At 44.0% G+C, this 26539-nt stretch overlaps 1 protein-coding gene across 3 annotated transcripts in view; it reads right to left on the reverse strand.

Moving 5' to 3' along the window:
* The window catches only part of LOC137384471 (inactive ubiquitin thioesterase OTULINL-like), a 74270-nt gene that overhangs the window by 6087 nt on the left and 41644 nt on the right, over window positions 1-26539 (reverse strand). For all 3 annotated transcript variants that reach the window (XM_068058614.1, XM_068058606.1, XM_068058595.1), the window contains exons 2-7: window positions 25135-25291; window positions 23981-24003; window positions 23787-23878; window positions 19333-19482; window positions 17829-17954; window positions 13716-13985 (exon numbers count right to left, since the gene is read on the reverse strand). In XM_068058614.1, coding sequence (XP_067914715.1) covers window positions 13716-13985; window positions 17829-17954; window positions 19333-19482; window positions 23787-23878; window positions 23981-24003; window positions 25135-25291 — 818 coding nt within the window. The remainder of the gene's footprint in view (window positions 1-13715; window positions 13986-17828; window positions 17955-19332; window positions 19483-23786; window positions 23879-23980; window positions 24004-25134; window positions 25292-26539) is intronic.

The raw sequence follows: 26539 nt of genomic DNA on the forward strand, positions 1-26539 counted from the left end.
GGTTGGAGTCATACAGCACAGTGGCGCAGTGGTTAGCACCGCAGCCTCACAGCTCCAGGGACCCGGGTTCGATTCCAGGTACTGCCTGTGTGGAGTTTGCAAGTTCTCCCTGTGTCTGCGTGGGTTTTCTCCGGGTGCTCCGGTTTCCTCCCACAAGCCAAAAGACTTGCAGGTTGATAGGTAAATTGGCCATTATAAATTGTCACTAGTATAGGTAGGTGGTAGGGAAATATAGGGACAGGTGGGGATGTTTGGTAGGAATATGGGATTAGTGTAGGATTAGTATAAATGGGTGGTTGATGTTCGGCACAGACTCGGTGGGCCGAAGGGCCTGTTTCAGTGCTGTATCTCTAATCTAAACCTAGCACAAAGGAAGATGGTTGTGGTTGTTGCAGGTCAACCATCTCAGTCCTAGGACATCACTGCAAGAGTTCCTTAGGGTCCTAGGCCCAACCATCTTCAGCTGCTTCATCAATGACCTTCCTTCAATCATAAGGTCAGAAGTGGGGATGTTCGCAGATGATTGCACAATATTCAGCATATTCGCGACTCCTCAGATACTGAAGCAGCCGATGTCCATGTGCAGCAAGACCTGGACAATATCCAGGCTTGGGCTGATAAGTGGCAAGCAATGTTCGCGGCACAAAAGTACCAGGCAATGCCCATCTCAAACAAGAAAGTATTTAACAATTTCCCCTTGATGTTCAGTGGCATTACCATCGCTCAATCCCCCACTATGAACATCTTGGTGGTTACCATTGACCCGAACCTGAATCGGACCAGCCACATAAATGCTGTGGCTATAAGAGCAGGTCAGAGGCCGAGAATTCTGTGGCGAGTAACTCACCTCTTGACTCCCCAGTGCCTGTCCACCATCTGCAAGGCACAAGTCAGGGGTGTGATGGAATACTCTCCACTTGCCTGGATGGGTGCAGCTCCAACAACACAAGAAGCTTGGCACCATCCAGAACAAAGCAGCCCACTTGATTGGCACCCCATCCACTACCTACAAGATTCACTCCCTCCACCACCGACGCACAGTGGCAGCAGTGTGTACCATATACAAGATGCACTGCAGCAACTCACCAAGGTTCCTTTAACAGCACCTTCCAAATCATGACCTCTACCACCTAGAAGGTCAAGGGCAGCAAATTCATGGGAACACCACCACCTCCAAGTTCCCCTCCAAGCCACACACAATCCTGACTTGGAACTATATCGCTGCCCATTCACTGTTGCTGGGTCAAAATCTTGGAACTCCCTTCCTAACAGCACTATGGGTGTACCAACACCCCAAGGACTGCAGCAGGTCAAGAAGGCAGCTCACCACCACCTTCTCAAGGGCAATGAGGGTTGGGAAATAAATGCTGGCATAGCCAGCAATGCCCAGATCCCCCAAACAGATAAAAAAAAAAGTACGGTCAAGATATTACCATACAACAATCATCCTTCACGCACAGTTCTTCTTTTCCCCTCAAAAAAGAACCTTTCTATCCTCCTGTCCTCACTACTACCAACTATCCAATTTTCAGCCTTCCTTTGCTCTCAAAAGGTATCACCTTCCAGATCCATGCCCAGCTCTCTCTCTCACTATGTTGGAATCCATCCAATCACAGTTCTGCTCCTCATACAGCACTGAAACAGCACAAAAGCAAAAGTCACAAATTCCACTCTGCGGGACTATTACCATGGTGTATTTCTCTTCTCGGTCTCTATGCAGCCTTCGTATAGTCAATCACATCTTCCTCCTCCAAAACCTCTCCTGCACTGCCAACTGATGGGATTGCTCCTGCTGGATTCCACTTTTATCCGATTGTTGCCAGATCTCCAGCAATAGCTTCTTATCCTGCCCCTCATCATCTCAGGAGTCCCCCCAAGGACCTATCCTGAGTCCCTTCCTCTCGCTTATCTACACGGTGCTCCTTGCCAACATCACCTGTAAAACAAGGGTCAGCTTCCACATGTATGAGCAGTTTTGGTGTTAGAAGCATGGCAAAGCTTGGATGGATGTTTGGTGATCGGTGTGGCGCTGGGTGAAGAAGACAAATTTGTGGGCTTTATTAAGTTATGGTTAGAGATGGTTGGTAGTTAAATGCACAGATTGAGAGTGGGTATTCTGCAGAAGGGGTGATAATGGCAATTTTGAAAGGGAGCACAATTGTGCCTAAGCAAAGGGAGCCACTAACAATGATAGTGAGCATGCAGTCCATGAGTAATTCAGTGAGTTAGGAATCAAGGAAGAATTAAGTCTAAGAAAGGTCAATGGGGAGAGAAAGATTAGAGATTGCAATGTGAGTCGTTATCAGAACTAGAGGGGAAGAAGGTGCTCCTTTGTCTCTTTCTTTTCTTTTTCTGCCTTTGCAGCCTCCAGTATTCGGTTCTTACTTCAATACAGGGGAAGAAGCTGATTGGTGAGTAACTGGTAAGTTATGCTACTAACAATAATTAGTGTGTAAAGATAAGGGGCTGAATTTTATTCTCCCATTGCTGGGAATGCTGGTGGGCGGAAAAAATGGCAGCCCGCATGTGCCGCAATCTAGCTCATCTACATACACTTGGCATTCCGCACCCCCCACCCCCACACAATCACATGTTGAGGGCGGGCTCTGCGATACCGGCAACGGCATCAGCTGCCTCTGCGCAGGTGCTGATGCCATTTTAAAGGGCTGTCAGACCTGCACAGTTGAAGCCTGTACCCCACCCCCCAAAAACACTGAATTGGTTTTTGGCCTTTAGCCACACCCCCCCACCCCACTCACCACCCCCAATACAAAGAAAATAAATAGCTGCCCCGTTCACCCCACCTCCTGCCCCCCCACAAAAACACTTGTATTTAATATGCGATCTTCCCCCCACAACCGCACAAAGTGCAGAGGTCACCCCTTCCCCCACCCCTCTCCTACACTACCCATGCAGATTTGACCTTGTTCCCCACTTGCCCAACCCCAACTACACAAAAAATCCTAAATTTCCCCATTCCTCACCTTGGTGGCGCCCGCTTTCCCTAGACTGGTAAGTGAAGGCACGAGTGTGGGCCGCCACACGCAAGATCGCGGACAGCTGACAAGATCACAGTATGTTAATTTATTCATGTCTGTTATTTAAATATTTAAAGTTGGGTCCCATCGCCGAGCGGCAGGGGGGTGGCCGCTATGGAACCTTGCCACTGCCGGGATGATCGGGCTCGGCTATCCTGGCGTCGGGCTCCGTGGCAGGATGCTGCGTCAACGATCTACCAGCCCCTGCCACCATGGAGCCAGATGTCAGGAGCTCAACAAAATTCAACCCTAGGTAGCACAGGGCAGCTCGGCCGAGTGGAATCTGCCTCCTGTGGTGCGTGGCAACTTGTGGATGCACCATGTGTCCTCGGCAAACACATCTGCAGGAAGTGTCACCGGCTGCAGAAGTGAGCGCTCCGGCTTTTGGAACTCGAGCAGCAGATGGAGACACTGTGGTGCATCTGTGAGATAGAGAACTACATAGATAGCACTTTTAGGGAGGTGGTCACACCGCAGGTTAAAGAGTGTGCAGACAGAGAGGAAATGGGTGACCGCCAGTCGGCCTAAGAGAACCAGGCAGGTACAGCAGGAGTCTCCCGAGTCGATCTCGCTTGCTAATCGGTTTTCCATTTTGGATACTGGTGAAGGTGATGGTTCCTCAGAGGAGTGCAGCAAGAACCAAGTACACGAGCCCACAGGTGGCTCAGCTGCACGGGGGGGTGGGGGAGGAAGAAAAGTGGAAGGGGATTTGTTAGAGGAACAGGCAGGCATTTCTGCGGCTGCGGACATGAGACCAGGATGGTATGTTGTCTCCCTAGTGCTAGGGTCAAGGATGTCACAGAGCGGCTGCAGGACATCCTTCTGGGGAGGGTGAATAGCCAGAGGTCATGGTCTACATTGGTACCAACAGCATGGGCAAGAAGAGGGATAAGGTCCTGAGAGCAGAGTTTAGGGAGTTATCAAAGAAATTAAAAAGCAGGACTTCAAAAGCAGTAATCTCAGGATTACTCCCATTGCCATGTGCTAGTGAACATAGGAATAGGAGGATTAAGTGATTGAACACATAGCTGGAGAATTGGTGCAGGAGGGAGGACATCAGGTTTCAAAGGCATTGGGACCTGTTCTGGAAAAAGTGGGACCCGTACAAGATGGACAGGCTGCACGTTGGCAGGATCGGGACTAACATCCTCGCAGGGAGATTTGCTAGTGCTGTTGGAAGGGTTTAAACTAAATTGGCAGAGGGTTGGGAAAATAAGAGGGAGCTCAGATTAAAAGGGAAGCAAAACTGGTAACAGGAAGTAGAAAAGTAGCAAGCAAAATTGGAAGGCAGACGAGACAAACATCAAATAGGATCAGAATGAGGAATAATAAAAACAAAGTGAAGGGCATGCTATCTGAATGCATGCAGCATTCACAACAAGGTAGATGATTTGAATGCACAAATAGAGATAAATAGAGATTTAATTGCCATTACAGAGACGTGGTTACCGGATGACCAGGACTGGGAACTGAATATTCAGGGATATTCATCATTTAGAAGGGATAGGCGGAGGGGAAGCACTGTTAATAAGGGATAAGTTCAATACATTAGCGACAGAGGATCTTAGATCAAAGGAGCAAGCAGTAGAATCAGTTTGGGTGGAGCTAAGAAACAGCAGGGGGCAGCAGACATTGGTGGGAGTTGTTTATAGTGGCAAGAATGAACAAAAGTGGTAATGTTGGGCTCGGTATAAATCAGGAAATTAGAGCTCCATGTACATGGGCAATACAGTAAATAATGGGTGACTTCAATTTACATATAGATTGGGTAAACCTAATTAGCACTAAGGCTGTGGAGGATGAATTCCTGGAGTGTGTACAAGATCGATTTCTGGAGCAGTCTGTTGAAGAACCAACTAGGGATTGGGCTTTTTTAGATTTAGTATGACACAATGAGAAAGGGCTAATTAATAACCTTGCTGAAAAGGCGCCATTAGAAAATAGTGATATAATTTATATGATATATGACAGAATTTTACATTAAGTTTGAAAGAGATACAGTTCATTCTGAAACTAGTGTCTTAAATCTTAACAAAGGAAACTATGAAGGTATGAGGGGCAAGTTGGCTATAGAGGATTGGGAAAATACATTAAAAGATTTGAGGGTAGACAGGCAATGGCTAGTATTTAAAGAAGTATTTACATGGTTTACAACAAATATACATTTCTCTAAGACACAAAAACCCAACAGGAAAGATCAACCAACTGTGGCTAGCAAAAGATGTTAAAGATTGCAATAGGTGAAAGGAAGTGACTTATAAGGTCACCAGCAAAAATGGTAAGCCTGAGGATTGGGAGCAATTTAGAATCCAACAAAGTAGGACCAAGAAACTGATAAGGAAAAGGAGAACAGAATATGAATGCAAGCTAGCTAGAAACATAAAGGCGGACTGTAAAAGCTTCTTTAGGTATGTGAAAAGCAAAAGATTAGCAAGGAAGAAAGTGGGTCCATTACAGGTGGAGACAGGAGAGTTCGTGGCGGAGAATGTGGAAATGGCGGAGAGACTAAAGAAGAACTTTGTGTCTGTCTTCATGGAGGAAGACACAGAAAATCTCCCAGAAATACTAAGGAACAAAGGGACTTGTAAAAATGAGGAACTGAAAGAAATTAGTATCAGTAAAGAGGTAGTACTAGAAAAACTAACTGGATTGAAAGTTGATAAATCCCCTGGACCAGATGAGCTATATCCCAGAGTATTGAAGGAGGTGGCTATAGAGATAGTAGATGCATTGGTGGTTATCTTTCAAAATTCTATAGATTCTGGAAGGGTTCCTGCAGACTGGATAGTAGTAAATGTAACCCCACTATTTAAGAAAGGAGCAAGAGAGAAAACGGAGAACTACAAACCTGTTAGTTTGATGTTAGTAGTAGGGAAAATATTAGAATTTATTATAAAGGATGTGATAACTAGACACTTGGAAAATAATGATATGATTGGGCAGAGTCAACAAGGATTTATGAAAGAGAAATCATGTTTGACAAACCTGTTGGAGTTTTCTGAGGATGTTACTTGCAGCACAAATGAAGGAGAACCAGTGAATATGGTGTGTTTGGATTTTCAGAAGGGTTTTGATGAGGTCCCAAACAGGAGGTCAGTAAACAAAATTAGAACACAGGGGATTGGGGGTAATATACTGCTATGGATTGAGAATTGGTTAACAGACAGAAAACAGACAGAGTAGGTACAAACAGGTCATTCTCAGGATGGCTTGCTGTTACTTGTGGGTATCGCAAGGATCAGTGCTTGGGCCACAGCCGTTCACAATCGATATAAATGATTTGGATGTGGAGGCCAAATGTAATATTTCCAAATTTGCTGATGACACAAAATTAAGTGGAAATGTAGGTTGTGAGGAGGATGCAAGGAGCCTTCAAGGGGATTTGGACAGGCTAAGTGAATGGGCAAGAATATGGCAGATGGAATATAATGTGAATAAGTGTGAGGTGATCCACTTTGGTAGAAAAAGCAGAAATGCAGAGTATTTCTGAAATGGTGAGAGGTTGGGAAGTGTTGATGTCTAAAGGGACCTGGGTGTCCTTGCTCATGAATCACTAAAAGCAGGAGGTGTAGCAGGCAATTAGGAAGGCAAATGGTATGTTGGCTTTCATTGCAAGGGGATTTGAGTACAGGAATAAAGATGTCTTGCTGCAATTGTATAGAACCATGGTGAGACTGAACCTGGAATATTGTGTACAGTTTTGGTCTCCTTGTCTAAGGAAAGATATACTTCCCATAGAGGGAGTGCAGCAGGTCTTCACCAGACTAATCCCTGGGATGGTGGGATTGACCTATGAGGAGAGATTGAGGAGACTGGGCCTGTATTCTCTAAAGTTTCGAAGAATGAGAGGTGATCTCATTGAATACAAAGTTCTTACACGGTGTGACAGGGTAGATGTAGATGAGATGTTTCCTCTGGTTGGTGAGTCTAGAACCAGGGAAACAGTCTCAGGGTAAAGTGCAGGCCATTTAAGACTGAGATGAGGAGAAATTTCTTTACTCAGAGGGTGGTGAATTTGTGGAATTCTCTATCCCAGAGGGCCGTGGAAGCTCAATCATTGAGCATGTTCAAGACAGAAATCGATAGATATCTGGATACTAATGACATCAAGGGATATGGAGATATTGGGGAAAAATGTGGTTGAGGTAGATGATCAGCCATGATATGTTTGAATGGTGGAGATGGCTCAATGGGCCAAATGGCCTATTCCTGCTCCTATTTCCTATGATTGAATAAGAGTTGTGGGGAGGTATCAAATCAAGGAAGATAAGATAGGAAAATAGTAACAAAGGCCGTCACACAGACTGCCTAAATCTTGGGGATTAAAACCTCTGAGATCTTCATACCTTGTGTTGGAGTGGGAACAGGAGTTCAAGGTAAAAGGGATGTGCAGGTGGTTAGTAATGAAGAAAAGCCTTGTGTTCTCTTTCCTGGAGTTAGGGGGCAGGGGAAGAGCTTTGGCTGAAGACAGCAAAGCACGATAATGTGCGATGTAGTCAAAGCAGATCTGCCAATAAATATTTAGAGCAGCATTGCTGAAGGAAACAAAACACAAGACATCCGTTCAATAAGAACTGTATTTGAGAATTCAGATTTCCAGCAAACAAGAACTTTCAGTTTTTGAAAGAGGAAATTCTATAATGGATTAGAATGAGAAATCCTCATGATATATTAACTTCTTCTACCTGGCAAATTCTATTTGAACAACTAAATACATCTTTCTGGAGATGTGGTGTGTCCAGTCCAAAAACTGGAAGAGAGCCATTCCACCGATATAAATGGTGTAAAAACAAGAAATGCTGGAAATACTCAGCAGGTCTGGCAGCATCTGTGGAGAGAGAAGCAAAGTTAACGTTTCGGGTCAGTGACCCTTCTTCGGAACTGGCAAATATTAGAAATGTCAAAGGTTATAAGCAAGTAAAGCGGGGGTGGGGCAAGGGATAACAAAGGAGAAGGTGCAGATTGGACAAGGTCACAGAACAGCTGACTAAAAAGTCGTGGAGCAAAGGCAAACAATATTTAATGGTGTGTTGAAAGACAAAGCATTAGTACAGATAGGGTGTTAACGGACTGAAAATTGAATAGAAGCAAGTACAAACATGAAAAAAAACAGCGGGTAAGCAAACTGAACAAACTAAGATGAAATGAAATAAACATACAAAAAAAATGTAAAAAAGAAAAAATAACTAAAAATAAAAGTAAAATGGGGGGCCCGTCGTGCTCTGAAATGATTGAAGTCGATGTTCAGTCCAGCAGGCTGTAGTGTGCCTAATCGGTAAATGAGATGCTGTTCCTTGAGCTCACGTTGATGTTCACTGGAACACTGCAGCAAGCCCAGGACCTCCTTCCCAAAATCCACAAATGGGACTGTCCCGGCAGACCCATTGTGTCAGCCTGCTCCTGCCCCACTGAACTTATTTCTTCCTATCTTGACTCTATCTTTTCTCCACTGATCCAGTCTCTTCCCACCTACATCCGTGACTCTTCTGACACCCTACGTCATTTTGACAATTTCAGTTTTGTGGCCCCAACTGCCTCCTCTTCACTATGAATGTCCAATCTCTCTACACCTCCATCCCCCACCAGGATGGTTTGAGGGCTCTCCGCTTCTTCCTTGAACAGAGGCCCAACCAGTCCCCATCCGCCACCACCCTCCTTCGCCTGGCTGAACTTGTTCTCACATTGAACAACTTCTCCTTCAACTCCATTCACTTCCTTCAAGTAAAAGGTGTTGTTATGGGTACCCGCATGGGTCCTAGTTATGCCTGTCTTTTGGTGGGATATGTTGAGCATTCTTTGTTCCAGTCCTACTTAGGCCCCCTCCCCCAACTCTTTTTCCGGTACATGGATGACTGTATCGGTGCCGTTTCCTGCTCCCGTCCCGAACTAGAATACTTTATCAACTGTGCTTCCAATTTCCACCCTTCTCTCACCTTTACATGGTCCATCTCTGACACTTCCCTTCCCTTCCTCGACTTCTCTGTCTCCATCTCTGGGGATAGGTTGTCTACTAATATCCATTATAAGCCCACCGACTCCCACAGCTACCTCGACTACACTTCTTCACATCCTGCCTCCTGTAAGGACTCCATTCCATTCTCCCAGTTTCTCCGTCTCCGACACATCTGCTCTGATGATGCTACCTTCCATGACAGCACTTCTGATATGTCTTCCTTTTTCTTCAACCGAGGATTCCCCCACACTGTTGTTGACAGGGCTCTCAACCGTGTCTGGCCCATTTCCCGCACCTCTACCCTCACCCCTTCCCCTCCCTCCCAGAACCGTGACAGGGTTCCCCTTGTCCTCACTTTCCACCCCATCAGCCTCCATATCCAAAGGATCAGCCTCCGCCATTTCTGCCAGCTCCAGCGTGATGCCTTTACCAAACGCATCTTCCCCTCCCTTCCCCGGTCAGCATTCCGAAGGGATCGTTCCCTCCGCGACACCCTGGTCCACTCCTCCATCACCCCCACCACCTCGACCCTTCCCATGGCACCTTCCCCTGCAAACGCAGGAGGTGTAATACCTGCCCATTTACCTCCTCTCTCCTCACTATCCCAGGCCCCAAGCACTCCTTTCAGGTGAAGCAGCGATTTACTTGTACTTCTTTCAATGTAGTATACTGTATTCGCTGCTCACAACGTGGTCTCCTCTACAATGGGGAAACCAAACGCAGACTGGATGACCGCTTTGCGGAACACCTCTGCTCAGTTCGCAAGCAGGACCCTGAGCTTCCGGTTGCTTGCCATTTCAGCACTGCCCCCTGCTCTCATGCTCACATCTCAATCCGGGATTGCTGCAGTATTCCAATAAACATCAACGCAAGCTCGAGGAACAGCATCTCATTTACCGATTAGGCACACTACAGCCTGCTGGACTGAACATTAAGTTCAATAATTTCAGAGCATGACGGGCCCCCCATTTTACTTTTATTTTTAGTTATTTTTTCTTTTTTACATTTTTTTTGTATGTTTATTTCATTTCATCTTAGTTTGTTCAGTTTGCTTACCCGCTGTTTTTTTTCATGTTTGTACTTGTTGCTGTTCAATCTTCAGTCCGTTAACACCCTATCTGTACTAATGCTTTGTCTTTCAACACACCATTAACATATTGTTTGCCTTTGCTCCATGACCTTTTGGTCAGCTATTCTGTGGCCTTGTCCAATCTGCACCTTCTCCTTTGTTATCTCTTGCCCCACCCCCGCTTTACTTGCTTATAACCTTTGACATTTCTAATATTTGCCAGTTCCGAAGAAGGGTCACTGACCCGAAACGTTAACTCTGCTTCTCTCTCCACAGATGCTGCCAGACCTGCTGAGTATTTCCAGCATTTCTTGTTTTTATTTCAGATTTCCAGCATCCGCAGTATTTTGCTTTTATGATATAAATGGTGTATCTGCCTTTGGGTGGGTCTCATTGTTTCAGTGGGGATTGACATTCCCTCCCAGTCCTGAATGCTGATTCGGATTTTCCGACATTAGAAAGGTCAGTACAGGCCAGGTGTTTTCCATTTCCCTCCCTCCACACAAACTTGTTCCACTTCAACTAAAGAAATACAATTTGAGATTTCACCCCTTTCCCTGTTGCTGACTAAGCATGTTAATCAGGGATGAGAAAATGCAAACACTTTGTTCATATGCAAAGAGGAGGCCAGGAATTGTAATGCTGCAACTGGAACCAGAAATTCAAATCATATGTAAAAAAAATTGTACACCAATGTCAAGAACTACAAAGAGATGCACATATTTAGTTAATTCCCCCTGCAAATGATCTTTAGACATCTAGTACTGTATTTCTTTTTATTATTCTTTCATGGGATGTGGGCATCGCTGGCTAGGCCAGCATTTATTGCCCATCCCTAACTGCCCTCGAGAATCACAGACTCACAGAATAATACAGTGCAGAAGAGGCCCTTCAGCCCATCGAGTCTGCACCGATGCATTAAAGACACCTGACCTGTCTACCTAATCCCATTTGCCAGCACTTGGCCCATAGCCTTGAATGTTATGACGTGCCAAGTGCTCATCCAGGTACTTTTTAAAGGATGTGAGGCAACCCGCCTCTACCACCCTCCCAGGCAGTGCATTCCAGACCGTCACCACCCTCTGGGTAAAAAAGTTCTTCCTCAAGTCCCCCTTAAACCTCCCGCCCCGCAGCTTAAACTTGTGACCCCTCGTAACTGACCCTTCAACTAAGGGGAACAGCTGTTCCCTATCCACCCTGTCCATGCCCCTCATAATCTTGTACACCTCCATCAGGTCACCCCTCAGTCTTCTCTGCTCCAGTGAAAACAACCCAAGCCTATCCAATCTCTCTTTTCAGCTTAAATGTTCCATCCCAGGCAACATCCTGGTGAATCGCCTCTGCACCCCCTCCAGTGCAATCACATCCCTCCTATAATGTGGCGACCAGAACTGCACACAGTACTCCAGCTGTGGCCTTACCAAAGTTCTATACAACTCCAACATGACCTCCCTGCTTTTGTAATCTATGCCTCAATTGATAAAGGCAAGTGTCCCATATGCCCTTCTGCCTTCCGAGATCTATGGACAAATACGCCAAGGTCCCTTTGTTCCTCAGAACTTCCCAGTGTCAGGCCATTCATTGAATACTTCCGTGTCACATTACTCCTTCCAAAGTGTATCACCTCACACTTTTCAGGGTTAAATTCCATCTGCCACTTTTCTGCCCATTTGACCATCCCATCTATATCTTCCTGTAACCCAAGACACTCAACCTCACTGTTAACCACTCGGCCAATCTTTGTGTCATCCGCGAACGTACTGATCCTACCTCCCACATAGTCATCTATGTCGTTTATATAAATGACAAACAATAGGGGACCCAGCACAGATCCCTGTGGTACGCCACTGGACACTGGCTTCCAGTCACTAAAACAGCCGTCTGTCATCACTGTCTCCTACAGCTAAGCCAATTTTGAATCCACCTTATCAGGTTACCCTGTATCCCATGTGCATTTGCTTTCTTGATAAGTCTCCCATGTGGGACCTTGTCAAAGGCTTTTCTGAAATCCATGTAGGTGGCAGTAAGCTGCTTTCTTGAACCGCTGCAGTTCTTGGGGTGTAGGTACACCAACAGTGCTGTTAGGAAGGGAGTTCCAGGATTTTGATCCAGCGACAGTGAAGGAACGGTGATATAGTTCCAAGTCAGGATGGTGTGTGGCTTGGAGAGGAAGTTGCAGGTGGTGGTGTTCCCATGCATCTGCTGCCCTCGCCCTTCTAGGTGGTAGAGGTCGCGGGTTTGGATGGTGCTGTCGAAGGAGCCTTGGTGAGTTGCTGCAGTGCATCTTGCAGATGGCACTCACTGCTGCCACTGTACATCGGTGGTGAAGGGAGTGAATGTTGAAAGTGGTGGATGGGGTGCCAATCAAGTGGGCTGCTCTGTCCTGGATGGTGAAGGCGAGTTACTTGCCGCAGAATTCCTAGCCTCTGACCTGCTCTTGTAGCCACAGTATTTATATGGCTGGTCCAGTTCAGTTTCTGGACAATGGTAACCCCCAGGCTGCTGATAGTTGGGGATTCAATGATGGTAATGCCATTGAACATCAAGGGGAGATGGTTAGATCCTCTCTTGTTTGAGATGGTTACTGCCTGGTACGAATGTTACTTGCCACTTATCAGCCCAAGCCTGGATGTTGTCCAGGTCTTGCTGCATCGGGACACAAACTGCTTCAGTACCTAAATGGCAGCAGTTCAAGAAGGCAGCTCACCACCACCTTCTCAAGGTCAATTCGGGATGGGCAATAAATGCAGGCCTCGCCAGCGATGCCCAATTCCACGAACTAACAAAATAAAATAATTCATCTGCTGAACTGATGCATGCCACTTCCATACGAACATATGTATTAGAAACAGGAGTTGGCCACTTTGGCCCCACGAGTCTGCTCTGCCATTCAATGAGATCATGGCAGATCTGATTGTAACCTCAACTCCATATTTCTGCCTACCCCTGATAACCTTTCACCCCCTTGCTTATCAAGAATCTATCTACCTCTGCCTTAAAAATATTTAAAGACTCTGCTTCCGCTGCCTTTTGAGGGAGAGAGTTCCAAAGACTCACGACCCTCTGAGAGAAAAAAATGTTCATCTCTGTCTTAAATGAGCGACCCCTTATTTTTAAACAGTGACCCCTAGTTCTAGATTCTCCCACAAGGGGAAACATCCTTTCCACATCCACCCTGTCAAGACCCCCTCAGGATGTTATATGTTTCAATCAAGTCACCTCTTACTCTTCTAAACTCCAGCGGATACAAGCCTAGCCTGTCTAACCTTTCCTCATAAGAGAACCCACCCATTCCAGGTATTAGTCTAGTAAACCTTCTCTGAACTGCTTCCTAAGCATTTACATCCTTCCTTAAATAAGGAGACCAGTACTGTACACAGTACTCCAGATGTGGTCTCACCAATGCCCTGTAGAACTGAAGCATAACCTCCCTACTTTTGCATTTAATTCCTCTCGCAAAAAACAATTATATTCTATTAGCTTTCCTAGTCACTTGATGAACCTGCATACTAATCTTTTGCGATTCATGCACTAGGACACCCAGGTCCCTCTGCATCTCAGAACTCTCAAATCTCTCAGTATTTAGATAATAAGCTTTCTTTTTCACACAAGTAAAGAAAATTGGTAGAGAGTCCAAACCATAACAGCTACATACCTGCTCCAGTCCACCTGTGTCACCAACACAGTTCAGGTGATTCAACATGAAACTTAAAGGATCAGGTGAAGAATCTCGGGCAAAGAAGAAAGCACAAAAGCTGGGAACATCTTTTCCACTTTTCATATCCTCATGAAGCTCAACCACAACATATAACATAAGAAATTTCATGGCTTCATACATCTTGTACTCATTCTCCTGCTCACTGAATAATTTCATACACATTTCTGTTCTTTTTCCCTGGTCTTTAATTCCATGAATCTTGATCCACTGGAACAAAATGAATAGGTTTTTAATAAAAGCACAACAAATTGGTTTAAACGGTGCTCTATGAAACAGATTCAATTGAATAATTGTGAAGAGAGCATACAGACAATTGGCTTGACACAAAAGTAAAATCCTGCTGTTGGACAAACAAGAAGAATTGATATGAAGTAGAATTTCAAAGTGTGAGAGATGTTCGTGCCAGAGAATGGAAGTCTTTCCATTTCAGATAAGGTAATTCCCAGCCAGTTTAGTATAGCTCTTTCTACCCACATCAAAAAGACTAAGGCCTTGACCTCAGCAGTCACTGCACCAATGTGACATCTTTTCCATCTTTCATACCAGCTATCCTGTGATCCCTCCGAACACAACTGCTCATTATTTCTGAATACAGAAAATGATGATGCAGCAGAATCTTCTGCAGAAAATGGACACAAAGAACAAAGAAAACAAAGAACAGTACAGCACAGGAACAGGCCATTCGGCCTTCCAAGCCTGCGCCGATCTTGATGCCTGCCTAAACTAAAACCTTCTGCACTTCCGGGGTCTGTATCCCTCTATTCCCATCCTATTCATGTATTTGTCAAGATGCCTCTTAAACGTCTCTCTGGTACCTGCTTCCACCACCTCCCCCGGCAACAAGTTCCAGGCACTCACCACCCTCTGTGTAAAGAACTTGCCTCACACATCCCCTCTAAACTTTGCCCCTCTCACCCTAAACCTATGTCCCCTAGTAACTGACTCTTCCACCCTGGGAAAAAGCTTCTGACTATCCACTCTGTCCATGCCGCTTATAACTTTGTAAACCTCTATCATGTCGCCCCTCCACTCCGTCGTTCCAGTGAAAACAATCTGAGTTTATCCAACCTCTGCTCATAGCTAATGCTCTCCAGACCAGGCAACATCCTGGTAAACCTCTTCTGTACCCCCTCCAAAGCCTCCACGTCCTTCTGGTGAACTCCAATGAAAGGCCATTTTAGACTAGTTCTGGCCATTCAATTTCCTACGATACAGCCAACTTAAAGAAAGGAGCAAGAATCCCCGGCTCTGATCTGACTCATGAAGAATCTAGGTCAGGAAAGAGAAATTCAAACATATTGCTAAAGAAGGCCAAGGACTTTAAGAAAAATAAAGGGTAGGAGTGTTTTCAGCTGTCTTAGTTGCTTGTTTAAGAACATAAGAACTAGGAGCAGTAGTAGGCAATTCAGCCCCTAGAGCCTGCTCCGCCATTCAAAACAATCATGGCTGATCTCATCTCGGCCTCAACTCCACTTTCCTGCCCGTTCTCCATAACCCTTCAACCCATGACTAATTAAAAATCTGTCAATCTCCTCCTTAAATTTACTCAATGTCCTGGCATCCATCGCACTCTGGGGTAGTGAATTCCACAGACTCACGACTCTGAGAGCAGTAATTTCTCCTCATCTGTTTTAAATCTGCTACCCCTTATCCTAAAACTATGACCTTTCAATCTAGATTGCCCCGCCAGAGGAAACATCCTCTCTACGTCTACTTTGTCAATCCCCTTAATCATCTTGTATACCTCAATTAGATCTCCTCTCATTCTTCTAATCTCTCGAGAGTAAAGGCCTAAACTGCTCAATCTCTCTTCATAAGACAAACCCCCTCATCTCTGGATCAATCTAGTGAACCTCCTCTGAACTGCCTCCAATGCAACTACATCCCTCCTCAAGTAAGGGGACCCAAACTGTACGCAATACTCCAGGTGCGGTCTCACTAATGCCTTGTACAGTTTCAGCAACTCTTCCCTACTTTTATAATCTATTCCTTTAGCAATAAATGCCAAAATTCCATTTGCCTTCCTTATTACCTGCTGCACCTGCATACTAGTTTCCTGCGATTCATGCACGAAGACACTCAGATCCCTCTGCACCGAAGCACTCTGAAGTTTCTCTCCATTTAGATAATTTACCTTTCTATTCTTCTGACTAAAATGCATAACCTCACACTTATGCACGTTAAACTCCATCTGCCAAATTTTGGCCCATTCACCTAACCTATCCATATCCATTTGTAAATTTCTTATTTCTTTATTGCAACTTACTATGCCACCTATTTTAGTGTCATCTGCAAATTTGGCAATAGTACCTTCTATCCCTGCATCCAAGTCATTAATATAGATTGTAAATAGTTGGGGCCCGAGGGCCGAACCCTGTGGCACCCCACTAGTTACATTTTGCCGACCCGAAAAGGACTCATTTATCCCGACTCTGTTTTCTGTTGTTTGTTTGCAACTGATGAACAGTTAATGCAGGATGTTACAGTGCTGCATTTTCTACTTATGCTTGTGAGGTGCCTCAGGATGCTTTACCATGTAAAATGTGCTTTAAAATGCAAGTTGTTGTTGAATTCAGGACAGATTTGTGCAGGAGTCCCTTATAGCCAGCAACAGAAAAGACTTATATATTAATCAGTCTGGCCTGGATTTCATCCAAGTGCTAGAGGTAGCAGATCATTACACAATCCATTACCACACATTTCACAATTGGTGTGGGGAAGCATTAATAGTACTTAGAAAAAGGATGTAGTAATTCAAGTGGAAGAGGTATGGGACCCTGATGACATGAATCTTGGAATGCTGAGGGAAGTCAGGGTAAAGAATAACACAGGCTCTGGCCACTATCTTGCAAATATCACTGGGTATGGAAATTGTGCCAGAGGACTGCAGGGTTGCCAATGTAACACCTCTGTTGAAGAAGTGAAAAGAGGATACAAGGAAACCATAAACCAGTCAGTCTAACATCAGTAAGAAAAACAGAAAATCCTGGAACTACTCAGCAACTTCAGAAGAACATAGACAGGTTAGTAGATAAGGCAGATTGATGTCAGATAAAATTTAATGTGAAGAAATGTAATGTTGGTTGGAAGAATTAGGAAGTATACAATAAATGATGCAACTTTAAAAGGAGAGATCCTTTGGTATACAGTTACACAGATCCTTCAAACTGGGTTAATAAGTTGATACAGCAGTTTAAAAGAAGTAAGAACAGCAGTCAGGTAGGGTTTGATGTGGAACACTGCAGAAGGAAAAGGAAGCAATTAAGACACCGATGAGACATTTAAATACCAGGGCTGACGGATGATTTAAAACGAGACAGAAGGCAAATAGTTAATGGGAAGTGAGAAAGAACTTAAATCCAAGATTTCAATATACTTACATTAAAAAAAGTAACTATTTTAATAAACTGAAAACAGGAACTCGGAATACTCATAATGCAACGAAAATATATAAAACCAATATACTGTATTCTATCTGAGAATTTAAAGAGAATCTCAGATTAACTGATGCAAAATTATAAGATGTCATTCTTTGATTCAACCTGTTGATAGCCTATAGTATTTCTCATGGAATACAGTGTCAAAAACATGCAACTCTCTTTGGTGACAGAAAGTAGGTCTCAGAGTTATTTTACATATGACCACTAGTCAACAGATGACTCCATCTATTGTCAGATGTCCATGCAAGGACCTGGTCAAAAAATTCTAAACTTAGTGATCCTCCGGTTAAATAATGAGCACTCCACTACTGGAACTAACACGTTGCTTCAACTCATATTTACATTTGGCACAATGTGCCTGCTAAATATATACATTAACTTATTAACTAGTCATTCATCTCATTAGTGTTAGTTTGACTTTGTGGCTGCCAGATTTGCCTACAAAACATTCCTGACATAAGTGACTACACTTTAAAATTAATTAATTTGCTGTAAAGCACTTTGAGACATCTTGAACATGAAGAGTGGGATGTAAATGTAATTCCTTCCTTTCTGTGAGTGCTCAGCTGCTTATTTCTGGCTTATCTTTATTTCCAAAGAAACACTTTACCTGCACTTTAAATAATTCCAGGTACTTGCGTAATTTTCCAAATACATTATTCCCAGTATATTTCTCAGGACCAAAATTATATTGCTGTACCCAGTTGCAGCCTTGTGTAAATACTTTTTCAGGAATCTAGAAATTAAGTTAAACAAAAAAAATCAAACAAAAATTACTTCTTTCTTAAATTTCAACTACCAATCAAATATGTTCAGACAGTTCAGGAGTCGTGATTAAAAGAAAATGGCAGTTTTCAAAACAGTTGTACAGAAAATTTGTTTGCTGTATTTGTATCACAAACAGGACTTAATGGCTCATACCTCACAAATGTTTATATGTGTTGAACAAAAATATGTACAGTGTCTGACCTCTGGTCTAAAAGGCCTCAGGTTCATGACCCGCTTGGGGGGTTGATATTAATTTTACTGCAGCATCACAAATTTCAAGAAGTTCTTAATAGATAACATATTTTATTCCGATTATGTTTAAAGCCACTTTTACCTTATTCTAGTGCAGTTGACTGCCAACACATCTCAGATCACCAATGGCACTCAAGGTGTAAACAACTGGAGTTTCTCAAAGCCGTTATTGATACACACACTCTTTTTGTGTGTGTTCAAAGCCTTGCAAAACATGCTGAGCCAGTTCAGTGCACCAATATACTTGCATCACAATACAGAGTAAAATCATAAATCAAGCATGTTGACACATAGAAATAGTTCAAACTATTACATTCAACTGCATCATGACAGAACATTCCCAGCACAACTCCTGAACCAGCCTATAGAGACCAGGTAAGGTGACAGCATAAATGCAGGAAGGCAATGCACAGTAAGTCGCTCACCTATAACATTATCCCTGGTAAAGCTAAAAACACCTTTATAAACAACACTAGCCCATTTACAAATTAACATTTGCTGCACAAGACATTTTTTCATCTTTTGCTCAGGTTATTCACTTTACCTTGTCAGGTAAATGAATGGTCATCGACCTAAAACAGTCACTGTTTATCTGTCCATTGATGCTGCCAGATCTGTTGAGTATTTCCAGCATTTTCTATTTTTACTCCAAAGTGACACATAGCAATGCATCATGCACCATGTTCAACTACTACATCTGTAATTTTCTAATGTGTGATGGCAGCAGTTTGAGTGCTCTGAACTTTTAGATCACATATTGCAGACCCTCTTCTTAGCAATATAGACAGATAGAAGGGAAGAAGCAAAAGACTGAATATGATTTGATATTTTAGGTACCGCAGATCCGCATTTACACAACACAAAAATCAAATTCTGCCATAGAAGAAAAATTGGTGTATTCCAAATAAAAACACATTTAAACAAGAAACTGTTTTATCATGTAGGGTTTCCAAATTCTGCTTTACATGCAGCAGTTTTCTTTTACTTACATACAAATTAGGGAAAAAATGTGCATTTGACAACCCTTCAGTGCTTTGACGGATTGAGCTGCAATAGTTGTGCACTGGCCTGCGCATTCTTTACAATCAAGTTACCTTGGTTACATCCTGTTCCCGCATCCATGATGGAAGAGGTATACCCTGGCATAGAATCTGAAATAAAACTGCCCTCAGTGCACAGTAGTTATCTCCTCTGATTTTTCGCAATTTTTTAATGTTGTGTGCCAAATAAATTTCTTTATAAGCCTAGAACACAGAAATAGATTCATACAATAAACATTTTACAAATTGACAAATAAGGCTGAATTTTACACCCCTCCAAAGAGCGGGAAGGTGGCGGGGGTTGCCACTTAACGGCCACTTTTGGGCCTCCGCTCACCACCACAGGGATTTTACCGAGGCCCGAGAGACGGCGCCTGACAAAAGCAGACAGCTCTCTGATGGCCTTGGGGCAGGGGGGGGGGGGGGGGGGAGGGCGGGGGGACCTTCATGATTGGACACCCTGTGCCCGATGGAGGGCCGCCCCCACTGCCCCAACCACCCCCAACACACACCGCCCCCCCACCACCCCGTCCCCCCAAATCGACCACCCTTGCCCAACCAATCACCCCCAGCAAGGCCCCAAAAACTTACCTTGGTTCCGGGCTCCCCGACATCATCTTCAGGTGGCTGGGCTGCAGCCCCAGCAGTTGCCAACGCTCCCGGTGGTGCTGCTGGGACTAAGAGCTGCCAGCCCGCTGATTGGCTGGCAGCTCTATTAGGCGGGACTTCCTGCCTCAAGCGGGTGGAAGTCCCGCCTCAGAGCAATTAAAGGCTGGGGACCAGCAAAATACGGGTCGGATCCCCAGGCCAGGCGGAAGCGGGTTCGCCACCGACTTTTCAGTCTGTGGACGGCTCCCATCTGCCAAGAGTAAAATCCCAGCCATAGTTTTATCTTCATAACCTTAATCAGTTATAATATTGGATTTTTTTTATATTTAGCATTAAGATGCACCACATTAAGACTTAAATATCATACACTGGATTTAACAGCATCAATTCAATGTATAATACTTATCATATTAAGGTGTTTGGAAATGTATTTTGAGAAGATTACAAATTTATAGATGAAAAAAGTTCATGAGTTGTCTGTATTCTAGTCACACAATGTACAAATTAGAATGTCACTGGAAAATGCTAGAATCTATTCCAAAGGATGTGATAAATTGACACTTGGATAATAATGATCTGATTGGGCATAGTCAACATGGATTTATGAATGGGAAATCATGTTTGACGAACCTATTGAAGTTTTTTGAGGATGTTACTAAGAGAACTTGCAAACTCCACACAGGCAGTACCCAGAACCGAACCCAGGTCGCTGGAGCTGTGAGGCTGCAGTGCTAACGACTGCGCCACTGGGAGATTTCTTTTATCTTCCTCAGTGAAGACAGACACAGTAATCATTTAGCTTCTCTGCCATTTCTCTATTCTCCATTACAAATTCTCCTGACTCTGCCTGTAATGGACTCACATTTGTCTTAGCCAGACGTTTCCTTTTTATGTACCTGTAGAAGCTTCTATAGGCCATTTTTATATTTTCTGCTAGCTTACATTCATATTCTCTTCTCCCTTTCTTTATCAGTTTCATTGTCCTCCTTTGCTATATTCTAAAATCCTCCCAATCCTCAGGTTTACTACTATTTCTGGAAACTTTATAGGCCTTTTCTTTTAATCTTATACAATCCTTAACTTTCTTAGTTATCCACAGTTGACTGCCTTTACTTTTTGGGGTTTTTGTGCCCTGAAGGAATATATAGTTGCTGCAAACTATGTAATATTTCTTTAAAGACTATCCATCTGCAGTACTGTGTACAGTTTCGGTCTCCTTATTTGAAAAAGGATATAAGTGCGTTAGAAGCAGTTTAGAGAAGGTTCACTCGACTAATTCCGGGGATGAAGGGCTTGCCTTATGAAGAAAGGTTGAACAGGTTGGGCCTATACCCATTGGAGTCTAGAAGAATGGGGCGGTGATCTTATTGAAACATATAAGATCCTTGTGGGGGAGACTAGACCTGGGGAACACAGTTTAAGGATAAGACGGAGATGAGGAGAATTTTTTCTCAAAAGGGTCGTTAATCTGTGGAATTCTCTTCCCAGAAAGCAGCGGAGGCTGGGTCATTAAATTTATTCAAAGCTGAGTTAGATGGATTTTTGGTAGACAAGGGAGTCAAGGGTTATGGGGGACAGACAGAGAAGTGGAGTTGAGACCACAACCAGATCAACCATGATCTTATTGAATGGCAGAGCATGCTCAAAGGGCCGAATGACCTACTCTTGCTGCAAAGTCCTACGTTCCAATGTTCCTAACTCGCCTCCTTGGAATGGGTTGGTCACCCGCCCACCTTCCAACCTCAATTAAAGCTGGACAATGGGCAGGTTGGAGGTGGGGCTGGGTCTGGAAACAGAGGGCTGGATTTAGTTCTCCTCCAGGCGCGGGGTCCGTGATGAAGGTGGGGGGGCGGGGGGGAGGTGGTGGGGGAGTTTCCTGAAGATACATCTGGAAGGGGGCCGCCATGCACCCAGACGCCAGGAGGGCCCAGCCCGACATTGCCGGCAGCGGCGAGGCCTCGTGGCGGCCCCTCCCACCACCGGTCGAGACCCTTATTTGCATATTGAAATAAATTAAAAGTAATGAATTAACCATAGTTACTTTGCCGCCGGAGTTTCCGCACCAATCTTCGGCCCTGTCGCCGGCATTCCTGTGCCTTCAGATCTCCGTCCGAGGAAACAAGTCACCACACTGGTGGGGAAGGGGGAGGAGATACGTTTCAGTGTAGGGGATGGTGGGAAGGGTTGGAGGTTAAAGTTTATGCAGTTTGGCAGGTGCGGGGAGGGTCAGATTGTAAAGGAGGTTTTTTTTGGGATGGGGGGGGGGAAGGAAAATTAATCACTTTATGGTTATTGGGTGTGGGAGGGGGGGTAAAATAAATGTATTTAATTTTTTTTATTCGCTTTATCTTTAAATATTTAAATCTGCCGGTAGGACTGACAGCCCTTTAAAAATGGCTGGGGACAGACAGCTCACCGCCACCATGTGATTGGGGAGGGGGGCAGTCCGCCCCGGCTATTCAAATGAAATGCTACACGGAAAACTGCGGCAGCTCCGCGACATGCGGACAGCGTGGGAAGGCTGCCGTTTTTCTCCGGCGGCGGGCACAGAAGTTTCAGCCCAGATATTTCAGACTTTAATCCTCCACCCCACCCAAAACCACCTTTTTTTTAAAAAAAGGTTAAAATTCAGCCCAATGATTCAAGTTCTCAGTTATTGCTCACCAACTCCTCCAACGGGAAAACCTGCAGGAACTGACCTTCCACACCATGGAGGGAGTTTGACCCTCTCCCCCGCGTCGGGTTTGGAGGCAGGGAGAGCATTTAATCGGGTGAGTTGGCGGCGAGGAGGGGGGGGGGGGGGAGGAGGGGAGGGAATCCCTGAACCTTCCTGCCTCCACCCAAATTAAGTCCAAGGTGGGAAGTTCTATGACCAGCCCTCCTGCCCCGCCAACTGAGGCCCTTAAGTGTGCAATTAATGCTCTGAATCGAGTGTAGCAGACTGGCATAGTCCAAGGTCCAGGACTACGTGCTGCAGGATGCACTAAAGCTTGGGGACAACCACCGCAAAGGCTCAATGGGGAAAGGCCACTCTGTCAGGCCCTCCCTCCAAGGGGCTGGAACCCATGTAAAACCCCTCGGGCTGTATGCAACAAAATATGGTTTTGCTATGTAATGCAAATGCACATTGCATGTAAAATGGAAAGGCAAGGGTTGTGAGGCAACTCACTTTCTGTATCAAAGGAAACTGATTTCTTTTGCACTTTCTGGAATGTCAATTTGGAACAGGTTTGTAATGTATTTATTTTACAGATTTCTATGAATAAAGTATATTTTTGGGGGGGAAAAAAAGCCAGGCTCTGAATGGCCGGCAACTCTCAGCAGTTGGGACTTCCGTCACTGGGGTCCTTTATCCCAGGGAAGGCCCGCTGCTGTCCACTTAAGTGCCTATTTGGCACATGATCCGGCAGACTTCCCCAGAGGAGGTGACACAGGGCTCTCGCCGATGCTTTTGCCAGTGGTCGAGACCCGTGTCGTCAGGACAAAATCCTGGCCCATGTTTTCCTTGACAAAGGATTGATGAAAGGTTTAAGCAATTAGGCAAGCAAGAGAAACTTGCTGCACAAGTATTATGTACATGATAGTGCCAAGATCCTTATTGGTATTAATCCACTTTGCAAGATCAGCTTTCAGTCTCAGCCATGCTAAGGGAAGTGCTGAGTGGATGAGGAAATCTAAATAGCGTAGAATTTTGAAATTAGAACGGATAATGAATTGCTACATATGAAATTATAACTATGGAGTTGAGGCCAGCACAGCAACCTCTCATAGCTATAGATTATGTCACAGCTATACATTTACATTAGGAGGCAATTACATTCTAAATGCACATATTGTATTGTTCTGGAAGCATCTTAGAATGGGTGTCTCAATAGTCATATTATTATTATTATTGTTACCTTTTGCATCTTCTCAGCTTGTTTGGTATCTCCCTTCCATTCGATGTTTACATATTCCAAAATGTCCGTTAAAGGACCAACAGCAATGTTTTCTGAACCAAAATAAGGCACAAAAATATTATTCCAATGCTTAATCTATGGAATAAAATCGTTGTAAAACTTCATAAATGATTCAGAAAAAAATCATCTCTTACTTGTGTTTCTTATCCTAAATAGCCTGTAATGGTAAAATGAGAAAAAAAATCATGCTCTAGTTTACTCTTCAAAAAGGTGCATATAAAACACAAAATATTCACCATTATTTCGGATCAATTCAAACTAACAGTGCAATGGCAAATAATCCATGTCACAATTTCTCACATGGCAAGTTTCTGAACTCTGCTATTAAGTAGCACATCTCTGCTATTAAGTGGCCCCTCCACACAGGTATAATGCATTGTATGGAGCGCTTTAAAATACAGAATTCCTAAATTCATAACATCCAGTTAGCCATTAATATACAGGATTAACAGTATTTTGGTGCAGTGTCTTCCAACACTGTACATGCCAGGGGAGGTGGTGGAAGCAGATACGATAGCGACGTTTAAGAGACATCTTGACAAATATATGAATAGGAAGGGAATAGAGGGATATGGGCTCCGGAAGTGCAGAAGGTGTTAGTTTAGGCAGGCATCAAGATCGGCGCAGGCTTGGAGGGCCGAATGGCCTGTTCCTGTGCTGTACTGCTCTTTTTAAGATCCTAGAATTTAACTTGTGGTAAAATTATTATTTGACCAGTGAATGAATGTATTAATCGAAACTGGATTATGGTTTTGGAATGGATATATGGACGACATTTATATTATAAGCTTAACATCAGCACAAATGATTATCAGTTTTCCAAAAAAGTTTCAGGGAAGTAAGTTGAACAAAAGTACAGTTCATAAACTTTTCTTCCCCTTTAACTGCTCTCTAGATACTGACGTCCAGGGTTGATAGGCATTGCCCTGAATCTCAAAGCAAGTTTAAAGAGACAAACTTACTCTAGTTACTGTTGGTGGTAAAAAGTGTGGTTTTTTTTTCTTGCTGTTGCCACCTGCCATTGTAACTGGGGATTGGCATGATTTCAAGCAGGGGCCTGCTGTGATGGTTTTGGAACACAGACATGCAGAGTAGTGGCTAGCTACACATCATTGACTTTCAGGAGCTGACATTAGAGGGTTACTAGGGTAACCTAGATAAGTGATACTGAAAAAGGTACAGATAGCTAGCCTCACCTGGAAGGGAGAAAGAGAGACAGATTAAAGAAAGGAGAACAACACAGCAGTTGGACACATGAAGTTATAGCAGATAAAATCAGTACACTTACCATTTTACAAGACATCCTACCCATATGTAAGGTGTTCTGAAAAACCAGGAACTCAACAATATTGTTACTATTCCAACGATGAATGGACTCTGAAGTTGTTTCCAGGTACAGCCTATGATCCAGGAGACAATTTGTCTTGAGGAGTGGATCTTTGTTTCTGCAATGAGAAAAATAACCAACTTTAGGACATCTTCCCTTTACATTCAGTATAAAGGAACAAAAGCACTGTGCAAAAGATTCAGCTTCACTGTAATTTCAAAACAGTTTTGATCTGAAGGAATGAAGGAGGAAGGGAAAGAAAATTAACTTGCATGTATATAGTGCTTTTCATGTCCTCAGGATGCTCAAAATTTCTCTACAAGTCAATGAATTACTTTTGAAGTCTAATCACTGTTGCCATGCAGGAAAATGTGGCAGATAATTTGCCAAAGTCCTACAAACAGCAACAAGATAAATGACCAGATAATCTGTTTTCTGATGTGGTTGGTTGAGTGATAAATGTTGGCAAGGAGAACTCCCCAGCTCTTCTTCGAATAGTGCCATGAGATCTTTTACATTCACCTCAGAAGGTAGACAGGAGCTCAGTTTAACATCTCATCTGAAAGACACCACATCCAACAATGTAGCTCTTCCTCACTGAAATCTCAGATGATTATGTGCTGAATTCCTAATGCAGGGCTTCAAACCATATCCTTCTGATTCAGGTGAGAATGATCCTTTTTTTTAATTCTTCAAATTGAGCACCAAAGTGAAAAGCTAAAACATTTGCTCTAAGGGAAAAAGGCTAGGAGTGAAGATATAGGTAAAAATAAGGAAATGCATTCCCTTTAATTGTTCAAATTAAATATTATCTGCTGCAGGTATACATTGACACGGAACACAAAAGTCCGAGTGTATCAGGCCTGTGTCCTCAGTACCTTGCTCTACGGCAGCGAGGCCTGGACAACGTATGCCAGCCAAGAGCGACGTCTCAATTAATTCCATCTTCGCTGCCTTCAGAGAATACTTGGCATCAGGTGGCAGGACTATATCTCCAACACAGAAGTCCTTGAAGCGGCCAACACCCCCAGCTTATACACACTACTGAGTCAGCGACGCTTGAGATGGCTTGGCCATGTGAGCCGCATGGAAGATGGCAGGATCCCCAAAGACACATTGTACAGCGAGCTCGCCACTGGTATCAGACCCACCGGCCATCCATGTCTCCGCTATAAAGACGTCTGCAAACTCGACATGAAATCGTGTGACATTGATCACAAGTCGTGGGAGTCAGTTGCCAGCATTCGCCAGAGCTGGCGGGCAGCCATGAAGACAGGGCTAAATTGTGGCGAGTCGAAGAGACTTAGTAGTTGGCAGGAAAAAAGACAGAGGCGCAAGGGGAGAGCCAACTGTGTAACAGCCCCGA

This window comes from Heterodontus francisci, chromosome 2, assembly GCF_036365525.1.
Source record: "Heterodontus francisci isolate sHetFra1 chromosome 2, sHetFra1.hap1, whole genome shotgun sequence".
NCBI lineage: Eukaryota > Metazoa > Chordata > Chondrichthyes > Heterodontiformes > Heterodontidae > Heterodontus > Heterodontus francisci.